The following is a 15556-nucleotide window of genomic DNA, read 5'->3' as shown; positions in this document are numbered from 1 at the left end:
ACCATGAAGTGAATTTCTTGTTAAGCAGGTATTATACAGATGCAGCTTAACATCAATACAGAGTTTTAGAATTCACTGAAAACTCCCACAGATAATTTTACATCAAAATTCTGCTATAAGGTAGATATTTCTGTTTTATCCAATTTACTGGTAACATAGAATCAGACAGAGTGAATAACTTGCCTAAAGTCATACCTGATTCACACATAGTGCAGACAGGAAAATAATCCCAGTTGTCTGACCAAAATTCCTACCTGCCCACATATCCGTTTATCTGTAAAACTGCAAGCTACTAGCTAGCAGGGTTTGTCTAAGTCACCTAATACAATACACCAAGGACAATACATTTTAATGCTTCTTGATATTACATAATAACATTAAGGCAATCCACCAGCTACTACAACCATATTTTTAATAAAAATTGTTCCACTATGGCCTTCTTTTATTTTGTGCTGATAATCAATGAGCAAAATTCCCTCACATTAAGTTCTAAAGCCTCCCACAATACAAAGTAAGTAGGATGAAAGTAGCAGCATAAAATAACCCATTACTAGAAAGCTTTAACATTGAGACTATCCAAAGCAATCAATGATTCATAAAAGCAAAAAATAAGATTTACCTTTAACTTAAGTGATTCTCCAAGTAATGTTCCCTTATAATCCGTTGTATAGGTCCAATCATATGGTTTAATAACCTCTTTAGAGTGTTCACCCTCCGTCCTCAAATACCAAAATGAGAAGGATCAGATTCAGTGAGGCAGAATATAGAACATCTGTATTCATTTTGTTGTTTAGCTGCTAAGTCATGTCCAACTCTTTTGTGACCCCATGGACTGTAGTATTCATGCATCACACCAAATTACATTCTATACATAATATAAAATATCCTATTAATAAACAAACATAGTTGTCAAAATTCACTAATATAAGATCTTTCTTAGCTTTTCTGTACATGTATTGTTATTTAACCTGTCATGAATTGATAACGTAGTCTCCCCAATTAATCTGTACACTGCCTAAGGACATGGTTTAAAGGTTTATACTCTTTTCAAAGAACCTAATACATAACAGGAACAAAATAAATAACTCTCGATTTGATTATGAAATAAAATACATTTTTCATTTTTCTTGATTTCAATGCTCCTTAGATTTTCAATGCAAATCATAAGCAAACATTTTTCTTCAAAAACAGGAAGTACACAGTGTAATGTGTCTTCACTAAAGAACACTGAAAGCTCAAAAAACTAAACCTTCCATAGCTCACCTCAACTATCATTCAATTTAACTCAAGAAGTACTAAAAAGGGGGTAGTAATTAATCTCTTTTATCAATGAGAAAAATGAACTCTAGTCTCTGGGGTCGCACAGAGTCGGACACGACTGACACGACTTAGCAGCAGCAGCAGCAGCAGAATGATTCAACTATCAAATTTAATAATAATACTAGCCCTTCATTCTAATAAAATATCACAACTGAATACTTTTTCAACTCTTTTCTATTTCAACCCATAGCTGCCCAGGTTCTCACCTGCTTTCCTGCCACTCTTCAGCACAGGCTACTTTAAGCATTCCTTGGTAGTTGTTCACACATCTTAATGCATCTGTAGCATTGAACTCAATTCCAAAGCCAGAGCCATGCTGGATTCTTAAAACATTGTCTCCAAACATCATTTCGGGGAGAGATGGCATATGCAATTCATCAGCTAACCTATGCATAATCAAAAGTCAGAAGGATTATTTTATATCACTGTTGGCACTTTTGTTTCCTTTTGATCTCCATAGAATACCTTCTACTCCTAAGTGAGTTAAATAATATATGATTTAATAAGATGATATAGTTGTGAAGTCTAGAAATGCTTTCATCATCCATTGTCTTTGTGTATACCTTTCTGGCCCTGTACTAGGTAGTGGGCTAAATAATAAGATAAGTAATAAACAAACATACAAAAAATACATAATATAATGTCAGCTAGTAATAGGTGATACAAGAAAATTGAAGCAAAGCAATGCAGGGGTACCATTTAAGGTAGGATGATCAAAGACAAGTTTGAGAGAATTGAATCTGAGCCTCAAAACTACCCTGCAAGCTAAGAAAGTCTCAGAGAACTTAAGCAGCTAACTGTAATCACAGAGGTAGTTTAAGTGGTAAAACTAGGCCTCTTTCCATTATACTGGCCTGCTTTATAAAAATTTGGACCTCAACTGGCTAGTCTTATTACACAAGAAAAGTTATATTAGACCTACTATGAGGCCAAGTTCACAAATTATTAACTCACAGATATGTTACAACTAACCTACACAGAATACTTTTTTAATATTTGAAATAACTGGCAAAATTATTGAGTTGCCAATAAAAATTGAGAGATTTTGAGAAATCTGGACTTTTGGTTTCTCTTTGGAAAATAAAAAGGAAGATTTGGCCAATACTGCACCTGTATTTCCACATGACACCAGCTGGCTGGAACAGAGCAGAGGCTTCTCTCTTTACGTGGGGTATGAGCTTGCTGGTTCACCAGTCCCCTTGACTCTTTAGAAAGCTGAGTTTGTAACCCCTGTTTTAAAGACTTTTAAGTGGCTACTAGTTACTTCTGAGAAAAGTAACTCTATGGATAGGTTTTTTGTTGTTGTTGTTTAGTTGTTATGTCCGACTCTTTTGCCTACCAGAGTCCTCTGTCTCTGGCATTTCCCAGACAAGAATACTGAAGCGGGTTGCCATTTCCTTCTCCAGGGGATCTTTCTGACCCAGGGATTGAACCTGTGTCTCTTGCATTGGTAGGTGGATCCTTTACCATTGAGCCACCAGGGAAGCCCCTTATGTATAGGTTACCATGCCTTACAACCCTATCACCTCAGTTACTTTCAGTTTAGGGATGAAAGTTCAGCTTCTCAAACAAGGGCAATTATCTATGGGCTGGCAGGAATCCCTGAATTTTAGCCTGAGAACTCTGCCCAGTACAGTCATGCTGAATTGAATAATGGCCAATTAAATTTATTCTGATCCCTCTTTTCATAAGTTTGGATGACAGTTAAATAAAGCACAAACCAAGAGATACAGCATGACACAGAACCATGAGGTAGTGAGGGGAGAGTGAACATTTTAAGTAACAGCCAGAGAAGCAGACAGAGCAAAGGAGAAACTAAAAAATAAGGATAATAAGGAGATCAGAGACATCTATAGTTGTTTTGGTCATAAGAACTGTTCATTTTCTAAGCTAAATCCTGTGTTTAATTATTTCTTCATGTACTATTAAATTCTCAGCACTCAAGGCAACCAAGGTGGACAGGGATGGGAAGGGGGCTGAGAGGTGGGGCAGAGATTCTCTTTTCCTTGCAACCTGAAAGCATAACTAACACAGAGGCTCCATGGAAGCAATTTTCTAATTAGCTTTTATATCAATTTTTCAATTTTATTGCTTTCAGAAAATTTTCAAAAACTATTATATACTTTGTTCACAAATAAAACCTTTAAAACGTTATTTCACCTTTTCCTACCGATCAAAGATCATCATATTTAACAAACTTGTTAAGACAAGGTCCTCAAGTTCAACTGAGGGTTTATACCTCTAGCTGCTCTAGAAATGTAGGTATCTCCCCTGAAACACCCTCATCCCTTTTTATTTTGTTTTAACCTATCAAAGGCTGGAAAAAGCAAACAATCACACGTCTTTAAACTGCATAATGAAAAAAAAGAGAACAGGAAAAATAATAATAATTCATTTATTAGGGCAAAGAGACTGTAGGGATCTTTTCTCCTTCCTTACATTTCTAATACAGTTATAAAGTATGCAATAGAGTCCAAAGTTTAAAAATGCTTTGAATGAAGTTCTAATGGATCTTGAACAAAACACAGGATTTTAGTGCAAGTGGTCTATGACAGCTACTTCAGCAGATTAGGTTTTCTTTTTTTTTTTTTCCCAAGACTTCCAGATTTTTGAAAGCTATATAGCTATACAGGTTAGGTAAGGTGAAACAATATATTACAGAATGTATTTTTACATAAAGCTAACAAAAGATCTATGCATATCCCAAGACCACAATTATCCTCTTTCCAGTTGCTTTAAATCTATTCCCAACTAGACATACCAATCAAGTATTGTAAAAAACATGCATAAACAAATTATTTAAACTTTAAATGTAAAAAATATTGATAGTAGAAACATCTACTTCATTCCTGGATCATCAAAGCCTCACCACTTTTAAGAATGAAGATGGGTTCTAATTTTACCATGACTGCCCAGAAGAGAAGTTAATGTACCACAGCCCCATGTTTCCATAAGCTCCCTATCTCTGGTGAATTTTCTGTTCTCACATAACAATTATATTAATTTTGGCTATGAAGCAAAGAAAAAAACACTAAAAAAATTTTAAAAACTAAAAAATTAAAGCTGCTGTTTCTTATAGGAAAACACCTTTGCCAGGAAAATTCTCAACTTGTTGCAAGCTTTAAAAGGTGATAATGAAAAAAGCAAATACACCCACTGAGGGAAACCAGCACTTGCTCGCTTAGATTTTCAGAAGAACTATGTCAATTTACATTCCACCCTGGGGCAAAAATTAAGAAAAAAGTACCAAAATTTTATCAAATTTATATTCTTTGACTCAAAGTATCATCTTGGGGAAATCTGTAATAAAGAAATAATCCCCAGTGCAGGGAAGAAAAAAACTACATACATTAATACACATAATCATCTCACTTATAATAGTAAAGAAATAATCTAACGATAAGGAAATAAGCAGTTATGTAAACTGTTGTCTGGGCCTCCCAGATGGTGCAGTGGTAAAGAATCCACCTGCCAATGCAGGAGATGTAAGAGAAACGGGTTCGATCCATGGGTCAGGAAGATTCCCCTGGGGTAGAAATGGTAACCCACTCCAATATTCTTGCCTGGAAAATTCCTTGAACAGAGGAGCCTGGCAGGCTACAGTCCAGGGAGTCACAAGACAGACATGACCGAGCAACTGAGCACACAAACAATTGTCTATCCAAATGATAAAACATTATGGAATCATTAAAAATATTTAAAAGGAGAATATAATAATGTTGAAAAATGCTTATGCTACAACAGTAAGGAAAAAAATCAGGCACACTGTATATTCATCAGATCTCTGTGTTTATGTATATAAGCACATATCAGTGATCTAACATTTTAAGTTGCACATCTTTAGGGTGATACCTGATACCATTAATTTTCATCATAAATTTAAGCAAAATTTATTATTTTGTTATTAGGAAATAGAAAATAACAAATACTAGAGAGATCAATATCCCATGCAAATGCCATAGACATGACAGACAGCGAAAGTATTATTTTTTAAAAAGAGAGAAAAGAAAATATGGTTTATATATACAACGGAATATTATGCAGCCTTTTAAAAGCAGGAAATTCTGCAATCTGTGACAGCAGGTATGAACCTAAGAACATTATGCTAAGTAAAACAAACCAGTCCTAGAAAGACAGACACTACATGAGTCCACTTATTCACAGAATCAAAGAGTGAAATGGTAGTTGCCTAGGGCTGGAGGAAGGGAGAAACAGGTTGCTAATCAACAGGTGTAAATTTCAGGCAAGCAAGATGAATAATTTCTAGAGATCTGCTGTACAACACTGTCCCTATAGCCAATAATAATGCATTCTACATTTATGAATTTGTCAGGAGGGTAGAATTCATACTAAGTGTTTTTACCACAATAAAACAAAATTTTTTAAAAAAGAATATTAAATACTTAAAAGACTATATAGGATGGATTATAATCAGAATAAACATTTCATAAAAAGATTAGATATAAATAAGCTGCAACCACTGCAAAGTACATATGAAATATAACCTAATATAAGATGTGATTCTGTGGATTTTCCCAACATATCTGAAAAAATCTGGTAGTCCTCTGAAATACTCCAGTTATATACATGTCAAAAGAATACCTGCCAATAACTTACATTTCTTCAAACGTCCTAAATTCAGAGTATCTTGAACACAGGCCAAACAGAATATCTTAACCCCATTTTTAATGGCAAATTTTACTCTTTGTAACAAACAGGTTACAGGTTACAGAGCCTAGTGGGCTGCCGTCTATGGGGTCACACAGAGTCAGACACGACTGAAGTGACTTAGCAGCAGCAACAGCCACAGCATGCCTATTTATAAGGTCAAAGAAAAGTCAGCAGTGGCCACAGGACTGGAAAAGGTCAGTTTTCATTCCAATCCCAAAGAAGGGCAATGCCAAAGAATGCTCACACTGCCATACAACTGTACTCATTTCACATGCTAGCAAATGCTCAAAGTCCTCCAAGCTAGGCTTCAACAGTACATGAACCAAGAACTTCCAGATGTACAAGTTGGATTTAGAAAAGGCAGAGGAACCAGAGATCAAATTGCCAACATCCACTGGATCATAGAGAAAGCAAGGGAATTCCAGAAAAACATCTGCTTCGTTGTCTACGCTAAAGCCTTTGACTGTGTGGATCACAACAAACTCGAAAACTCTTGAAGAGTTGGGAATACCAGACCACCCTACCTGCCTCCTGAGAAACCTGTATGCAGGTCAAGAAGCAGCAGTTAGAACCCAACATGAACAACAGACTGGTTCAAAATAGGGAAAGGAGTACGTCAAGGCTGTATATTGTCACCCTGCTTAGTGCTAGTTAGTGCTAGTGAAAGTCGCTCAGTTGTGTCTGACTTTTTGCAACCCCACAGACTATACAGTCCATGGAATTCTCCAGGTCAGAATACTGGAGTTCCCAACAGAGGGATCGAACCAGGGTCTCCCACATCGCAGGTGGATTCTTTACCAGCTGAGCCACCAGGGAAGCCCCTGCTTCTAAATTTATATGTAGAGTACATCATGAAAAATGCTGGATGAAGCTCATGCCTGAATCAAGATTGCCAGGAGAAATATCAATAACCTCATATAGGCAGATGACACCACCCTGATGGCTGAAAGCAAAGAGGAACTAAAGAGCCTCTTGATGAAGGTGAAAAAGGAGAGTGAAAAAGCTGCTTAAAACTCAGCATTCAAAAAACTAGGATCATGGCATCCAATCCCATCACTTCATGGCAAGTAGATGGGGAAACAATGGAAATAATGACAGACTTTATTTTCCTGGACTCCAAAATCACTGCAAATGGTGACTTAAGCCAGGAATTAAAAGACACTTGCTCCTTTGAAGAAAAGCTATAACAAGTCTAGACAGCATATTAAAAAGCAGAGACATCACTTTGCCGACAAATGTCTGTCTAGTCAAAGCTATGGTTTTTCCAGTAGTCATGTCTGGATGTGAGAGCTGGACCATAAAGAAGGCTGAGCACCAAAGAATTAATGCTTTTGAGCTACGGTGCTGGAGAAGACTCTCGAGAGACCCTTGGACTGCAAGGAGATTGATTTACCAGTCAATCCTAAAGGAAATCAATCCTGAATATTCACTGGAAGGACTGATGCTGAAGCTGAAGCTCCAATACTCTGGCCACCTGATGCAAAGAGCCTACTTTTTGGAAAAGACTCTGATGCTGGGAAAGATTGAAGGCAGAAGGAGAAGAGGACGACATAGAACAAGATGGTTGGATGGCATCACCGACTCAATGGAGACAAGTTTGAGCATACTCTGGGAGTTAGTGAAGGACAGGGAAGCCTGGTGTGCTGCAGTCCATGGGGGTCACAAAGAGTCCGATTCGACTGAGCAACTGAACAACAACAAATTTATAAGGCCAAGAAGACAGGAAGCCTTTACAGGATTAACATGCCTTAATTCATTAAAGGAAATTTCACTAATTCCAAGAAAAGTGAAAGCGTTAGTTGCTCCGTTGTGTCCAACTCTTTATGACCTCATGGACTGTAACCCACCAGGTTCCTCTGTCCATAGAATTCTCCAGGCAAAAATACTGGAGTGGGTTACCATTTCCTTCTCCAGGGGATCTTCCCAACCCAGAGATCGAACCCAGGTCTCTTACTGCAGGCAGATTCTTTACCGTCTGAGCCATTATTAATTCAAAAGTTTCCTAATTCACTTAAATATTAATACACAACAACCAGCAACAATCAGCTCAGTGGTTGTCCAGAGCACTTCCCAAAGCCAAACTTGCATCAGAAAAAAAAGGTTACAGTCACTGTTTGGTGGTCTGCTGCCAGTCCAATCCACTGCAGCTTTCTAAATCTGGGGGAAACCATTACATCTGAGATGTATGCTCAGCAAATTGATGAGGTGCATTGAAAAGTGCAAAGGGTGCAGCCAGCACTGGTCAACACGAAAGACCCAATTCTTCTCCACAACGCCTGACTGCAGGTTGCACAACCAATACTTCAAAAGTTGAATGAATTGGGCTACCAAGTTTTGCCTCATCCACCATATTCACCTTACCTCTCACCAACTGACTATCACTTGCCCAAGCATCTCAACTTTTTGCAGGGAAAATGCTTCCACAACCAGCAGGAGGCAGAAAATGCTACCAAAAGTTCATCGCTGAATCCCAAAGCACAGATTTTTAAACTACAGAAATAAACAAACATTTCTCATAGGTAAAAATGTGATGATTGTAATGGTTCCTATTCTGATTAATAAAGATGTGCTTGAGCCTAGTTACAATGATTTAAAATTCACAATCCAAAATCACAATCAGGTTTGCACCAGCCTAATATATAGCACAATTATATATATGGTGCAATATGTAGCAGAAAGTTATACACAGAGGAAAACTCAGAGAATAACTCAACCTGGGGTGGGATGAAACAAAATTTTTCTTAGTGACTCTGCAAGAAAGTTACCTTTTTACTAATTATGATACTAAACATCCTTTCAAACTCTCTTCTGGTCACTCTCCTCTGCCTAAATCTGCATTGCTCCCTAGATTTTCACCTCATGACCTTTTCCTTTTCTTCTGGATGATTTCTAGACAATCTTAATTCACTCTCAAGCCTCCAGGTACCAATTGATGATTCCCAAACATAAAACCATAAATAAGTCATCTTTTTTAAGCTCCAAGATAAGTGCCTAAGACATCTCCACTTTATAAACTACACTCAATTCATATTTCAACAAACTAAACTCATCCTCCATCCAACACCTGCCCCCAACTGCTCTTCCTCCTGTATTTCTCACCATATCCAATGGCAAAACTTTCCATGCATAACCCAAGCCAGAAATCTTGCCAAGGGTATAGATTCTTCCTTTTACCCTTACTCCTCCTATCAAGTGACCATCAAATCACTTAATCTCTAAAACCTCTCCTCTCCTCTCTACCCTTCTAACTGGTCTCTTTACCCGGTCCTGCAGCCCTCCAATCCAACCACCACATCATGTTCAGATCCTTCAAAGTGTACATCTGATAATGTCGTCCCTTAGTATAAAATAACACCTGGTGGTAGTCAGATGAAATCAAACAAAACTCCTTAACCTGGCATAAAAGTTCTGTCAGTGGTATCTTCGCTGCTCAGGAGTCTATCTGCCACTGGCTTCTCACTGCAGTTCTTCCCTTCTGATAGCTCATGCTCTAATCACACAGGAACTGTTCTTCATGCCTCCCACTCTCTCTGACTCCCCTGGCTTTCCACGTCCCCCTGGACCCCCCCAAACCTTGTCAAGATTCAGCTCGGACATCACAAAACGCATCACAGTTGTCACTTTCACTGGCCCTGCGGCGCCACACACGAGCCCAGCCCCACCCCATCCCACCGACTTTATTAAGATCCATTTCAGGCATCTCAATTTCCCGGATGCCTTGTTCCTCCCCATCAGGAAAAAAAAAAAAAATCCCAAATAACCCTGCAGGTATACCTCTATCATTCACACTGTACAACTGTCTGTCTCTCTCACAAGACTGTGAATTCCTCAAGGAAGAGGCTTTCATCTTCTATATCTCAAGCGCCTGGCATGGCACCTGACATATTAAAAACCAAGTATATATACCACCCCCGTTATTAACCCTCAAGAAAACAGGTCACAGCCACCCAGAAATAGTCTAAAGGTGGAACCGGCTTTGGCAGGTAGAGACCTACGGGAGGGGGCAGTCCACCAGAACAGTCATGCTCTACTCAAACCCCGGCGGGGTGACTGCTTCACGAACCCAGAGCCTGGCGAACCCGAACCGAAGGACAGGAAGTGGTGACAGGAATATTTCCTGGTGTTGTCAATTCAAAGGTCCCCTCCGGAGGGACACGAGCCTCCGCCCTAGAGGAGGGCTGGGGCTTCGCGGGCCTCGCTCTGCCTCCCGCCCAAGCCGAGCTCCAAGGCCCGCACCCCGATCCCAGCCCTAGAGCCTCACTTCTCCACATCCGCCGACTTCATGATGTGGGTCTTGGACGCCGTTAGCTTCCACGGCCCGAAGGAAAAGTCCTGGTGGCTGCTCTGGAAGCCGTGGATCATCATGGCCGCGGCAAGGCCAGCGTGGGCCACACGGAACAGGTTGGAGCACCGGCGGCAGCGGCAGCGGCGGCAGATACCGGTCCCTCCTCCTCCCTCCAACCCAGCAGCCTAGACTTCCGAGCGGTTACCATGCCCGGCTCCGCCCCACCCCGCCCCCTGCCGGCGACACGGACGCAGGCCCTCCTTTCCGCCTCCTTCTTCCCTCGACTTTTTGCTTCCGGGACCAGTTGCCGAGGTTATGTGACCCACGTCTTACGTCACGACGCACCTGAAAAAGGTGGGGGGGAAATGCGGAGGGGCGAGGCTTCAGCAGCAGGGGAAGTGGTTAGCCGCGCGCACATCATTGGATGACATCATCTTGGCCCCTTCAGGGGAAGCCCAGTTTGGAGAATCCGACGTGATCCTGGTAGACCTTGCAGAGCAGTGAACTACCTTGCGTGTTACTGAATTGGTGTAGAGGAAATGCCCAATATTTTTCCGTTGAGGACAAAGTTTTAAAATCACTTAGAGTTTAGGAGGTTCAGCATCAAGTGCGGTAAGACAAGTGGACCTCTACCTACTATTGACTTAGACGTCTTTCAAAAATTTCATCCTTCAGACATTTCAAGACTGTCCTGGTCTAGCTATTACCTAAGCCTCTGTTATAGTGGAAATAACACTGGAGATCTGGTGCCACATCCACCGTTGCAGTGCTGTTCTGTGCATGCTTGGCAATTGTTTAGTCGCGAAGTCCCACTCTTAGGACCCTATGGAGTGTATGTAGCCTGCCTGGCTCCTCTGTCCATGAGATTTCCCAGGCAAGAATACTGGAGTGGGTTGCCATTTCCTTCAGGGGATCTTCCTGACCCAGGGGTTGAACCCTCGTCTGCTGCTTTGCAGGTGGATTCTTTACCCCTGAGCCGCCAGGGAAGCCCAATCCTTGGCAAACCACTTAACTAATGATTTGGTTTCAGCTGCCTCAAAATGATATGCTTTTATGTTAGAGGATCTCCCAAATTTTTCTTTCCGGCTTCATTTCCAGCAACTCCTCTCAGGTCTACTCACCTGCACTCCTCCCTACTACTGCGACCTTACTCTTACTGTTCTATATGCTTGGAACTGTCATACTCAAACCTGTCCCACCTCAGAGTCAACCTGGAACTTTTCTAAAAGTATAGATTCCCCAGTCCCTGTACTGTAGAAGCCAAAGTCACAAACACACCTCAGAGGACACTCAAAACAATGGAGTACAGTTTATTACACCAGCATGTCCAAGGGGAATCGGTTCCCAACAAGAACTCAAATGATTTTGGAGGACTTGGTTTTATACCGACCCCCCCTCCCCCCTCCCCAACCCCCCATTCCCCCCACACACATGACTGGAAACATGTTAGTAATTAGTTTTACATGCAGGTGTGGAAGAATTAACAATTACAAGATGCAGGGGCAGGCACTATCATTAATCTAACTGAGACAACCTGATCATTCCTTCCAATCTTTGCTGTCTGTGAGGAAGGGGTTTCCTGTTTTTTCTTCAATGATGGTAAACAGGATTCAAGCCCAGTTCACATCCTGCCTTAAGATGGCTGACAGTCTTCAAGACGGAATCCATCTTGCTCTCCTCCCAGCAGCCCCAACATCTGTGCTTTTCAGTAGATTGGAATATCATCCTTGGAATGATACATCTCCTTCAAAAGGATTTTCCTGAACCCTGGAGCTGGATTTAATCACTTCTTGCTTTGAGCCAACATGTTGATTTGTCAACTTCTCTCACTTCAGTTACCACAGTTAATTCATTAATCCAAATGTCAAAATTTGAGCACCTGCTATTTGCCAAGGGTTTATTTTATTACAAAAGAGCACTCACCCCCTTACTTACAACAGAGATTGACAATGGAATTCTAAGATATGATTTCAGTGATTCAAGGAAAGACTCATTGCCCCTCAAAATGTTATCCATCTGTCACATTTTATCTAAAATTTTAATTGCTTTTCAATATGGCAACAGGCCATTGATTGGCTTAATTGGTCATTTACATCTTAGTATAAATGATTTTTATATCATTATCTGTGAGCTGGCTTTGAGGTAGCCTTGATAGAGAAGTGCCAGGCCACCATATCCAGAGCTGAGTCCATGCTTTTCCACCTGTTGTCCTAAAACATTTGTTCCCTTCCAAAATTTTCCTAGAAAAGACATGATGAAGACTTCTTATTAGAAGGGTATGTTAATTTAAATCTAAAATCTAAAAACTAAACCAATTATCTCAATGGCCTCCAATTCAGAAATGTGTTAGGGGACTCTAAAATTCTTTGAGGATATAAGAAAATGAATCTTTAAAAGTACAATATCAAGCACTCACACATTAGAAAAAGAGATATTTAGGCATTAATGGGGTATTTTTCAGTGTCTATTTAAGAACCATCATGCAAGACTTCCCTGGTGGTCCAGTGGTTAACACTCCATTCTCCCAATACAGTGTGCATGGATTTGATCCCTGGTTGAGGAACTAAAATCCCACATGCCAAATGGCTAGGCCCAAAACCAAAGAGATTCAGAGCCATCATGCAATCGCTGTCTACTTTATAAAGCTGGTTCTTAGGATGGAATAATTCCTGGGACTTGATGGAGATGATGGGGAGAGTGGATGTTTTCAACCAAATTAGCAAAGTATGTTAGAGTCACCAAATCAAATCGTCTACAAGTTTATCAAGATTCAGTTTGAGAACAATCAACTGGTTATTATAGAAATTAACTCATTCCACAAACGTTTTGGGGCACCTATTATGATGCCAGAAAGTTTTAGGTACAAGGACACAGCAGTGGATAAAAAAGGCAACATCTCTTTCATCTTGGAGCTCTAATGGAAAAAGAAAAGACAGGTAATAAGTAAATACAAAATTTATAATTTCAGATATGGATAAATTCTGTGCAGAATGTTGAGTGAATTAAGTGGAAAATGTGCATGTATGTGTGTGTTTGTGTTTGTGTTTGTGTGTGTTTGGGAGGTCGGGAGACTGTGTAGATGAAGTGATCAGAAGAACCCTATCAATGGATGTAACATTCAAGCATAGACCTGCTAGCAATAAAGAAGATCCATGAGAAAAATCTGACAGAACATTCCAAGCATCAGGTCTAGAGGAGGCAATGGACTTGTCACATTTTAAGAGCAAGAAGGCCAGTGTGACTAGAGTAAAAGGAAACTGGGAAGAGTCCAGGGAGACAAGTAAGTTCTCCACCACATAGATAAATTGTAAGCTACATCATGTTCTCTCTTGGCAAGCTTATCAAATTAATGTATATGTCTTTAAAAAACAAAAACAAAAAGCTTTGTTAAGCAGAGGCTCACTGTCTCTAAATAGCCTGTACCATTTATGAAGCTCTATTGTTTAGAGTTTGTTGCTGTTGTTCAGTAGCTAAGTGGTATCCATCTCTTTTGTGATTCCATGGACTGTAGCCTGCCAGGCTCCTCTGTCCATGGGATTTCCCAGGCAAGAATACTGGGGTAGATTGCCATTTCTTTTTCCAAGGGATCTTCCCTACCCAAAAATCAATCAAGCTCATGTCTCCTGCATTGCAGGTGGCTTCTTAACCACTGAGTCATTTGTTTGAAGTAAAATCTACTTCCTTGTTACTTATATTATTTGAAGTTGGTCTTGCCCTATGGATCACCATGGAACAAGCATATTCTCTCTTCCTCATGACTGCTCTTATTTCAAAACAGCTTTCCTGTCTTTCATTCATCCATTTACTTATATTGTCTACCTTTCCATTCATTCACCTATCTGCTTATTTATTCAGTGAATATTTATATTTCTTGGATCTGAAGCACAGTACTGGGAGAAAGATATTACAATGAAAAATATGAGTAAGCTATGGCATTCCCCAGCCTCAAGGAACTTTGTTCTCTGTGACACATGCTAAGGCAATGTCTATCAGTCAGTTCAGTCACTCAGTCGTGTCTGACTCTTGGCAGCCCCAAGGACTGCAGCATACTAGGCCTCCCTGTCTATCACCAACTCCCAGAGCTTACTCAAACTTCTATCCTTCAAGTTGGTGATGCCATCCAACCATCTCATCCTCTGTCATCCCCTTCTCCTCCCACCTTCAAACTTTCCCAGCATCAGGGTTGCCGGGGTCCAGCCCCAGTGGATCCAGGGTGATTCGAAGGTGGGGACAGAGTCGGCGTCTTTGGAAAAATACATATTTAATCACAGATATAGAGAGATTAGAAATGGATAGTGTAGTAGGAAGATTAGTGGAGAAAAGGAGGCTGAATAACTTGGATTACGTGGAATAGCATCATGCTGCAGATGGGAATTCAGCCAGAAAAACGGGAGCAAGAAAGAAGTGACATGGGGGAATCAGTCTTTCCAGAAACTGATCCGATTTCTTTATTTTGGGGTTTGCTTATATACCTTTTGTTACACATAGGGATGAATACAGAGTCGTGTGGGGGTCAGCAGTCCTGACCTTTATCAAAATCAGGTGCTTCACATAAATGTATAAAAAAAAAGGTCTTAGGAATATTACATCATCTTCTGGCCATGAGTGAGACTTGCTGACATTTTATGATCCTCACGCTGGCCCCCGGCAAGGGTCTTTTGAGAGACCCTGAGTCACTTCTTCACTTCAGGTGGCCAAAGTATTGGAGTTTCAGCTTCTGCATCAGTCCTTCCATTGAATATTCAGGACTGATTTCCTTTAGGATTGACTGATTTGATCTCCTTGCACTCCAAAGGACTCTCAAGATTCTTCTCCAGCACCACAGTTCAACAGCATCAATTTTTCGGCACTCAGCTTTCTTTATAGTCCAACTCTCACATTCATACTTAACTACTAGACAAACCATAGCTTTGACTAGACGGCCCTTTGTTGACAAAGTAATGTCTCTGCTTTTTAACATGCTGTCTAGTTTGGTCATACTTTTCTTCCAAGGAGCAAGCGTCTTAATTTCATGACTGCAGTCACCATCTGCAGCAATTTTGGAGCCCAAAATAATAAAGTCTGTCACTGTCTCCAATGTTTCCCCATCTATTTGCCATGAAGTGATGAGACTTGGTGCCATCTTAGTCTTCTAAATGTTGCATTTTAAGCCAACATTTTTACTCTCCTCTTTCACTTTCATCAAGAGGCTCTTTAGTTCTTCCTTGCTTTCTGCCATAAGGGTGGTGTCATCTCCGAATCTGAGGTTATTGATATTTCTCCTAGCAATCTTAATTCCAG

General features: G+C 40.3%; 1 protein-coding gene across 3 annotated transcripts in view; it reads right to left on the bottom strand.

Moving 5' to 3' along the window:
- The window catches only part of TIPRL (TOR signaling pathway regulator), a 71098-nt gene extending 60072 nt beyond the window's left edge, over positions 1 to 11026 (bottom strand). For all 3 annotated transcript variants that reach the window (XR_011248310.1, XM_069548821.1, XM_069548828.1), the window contains exons 1-3: positions 10253 to 11026; positions 1527 to 1706; positions 620 to 719 (exon numbers count right to left, since the gene is read on the bottom strand). Coding sequence is in view for 2 of the 3 variants with exons in the window: in XM_069548821.1 (XP_069404922.1) it covers positions 620 to 719; positions 1527 to 1706; positions 10253 to 10356 (384 nt within the window). In the remaining variant the exon portion in view is untranslated. The remainder of the gene's footprint in view (positions 1 to 619; positions 720 to 1526; positions 1707 to 10252) is intronic.
- Between the last annotated feature and the right edge of the window lie 4530 nt (positions 11027 to 15556).

Source organism: Ovis canadensis, chromosome 1 (genome assembly GCF_042477335.2).
Source record: "Ovis canadensis isolate MfBH-ARS-UI-01 breed Bighorn chromosome 1, ARS-UI_OviCan_v2, whole genome shotgun sequence".
NCBI classification, from domain to species: Eukaryota; Metazoa; Chordata; class Mammalia; order Artiodactyla; family Bovidae; genus Ovis; species Ovis canadensis.
This window is presented reverse-complemented; position numbering and strand designations above follow the sequence as displayed.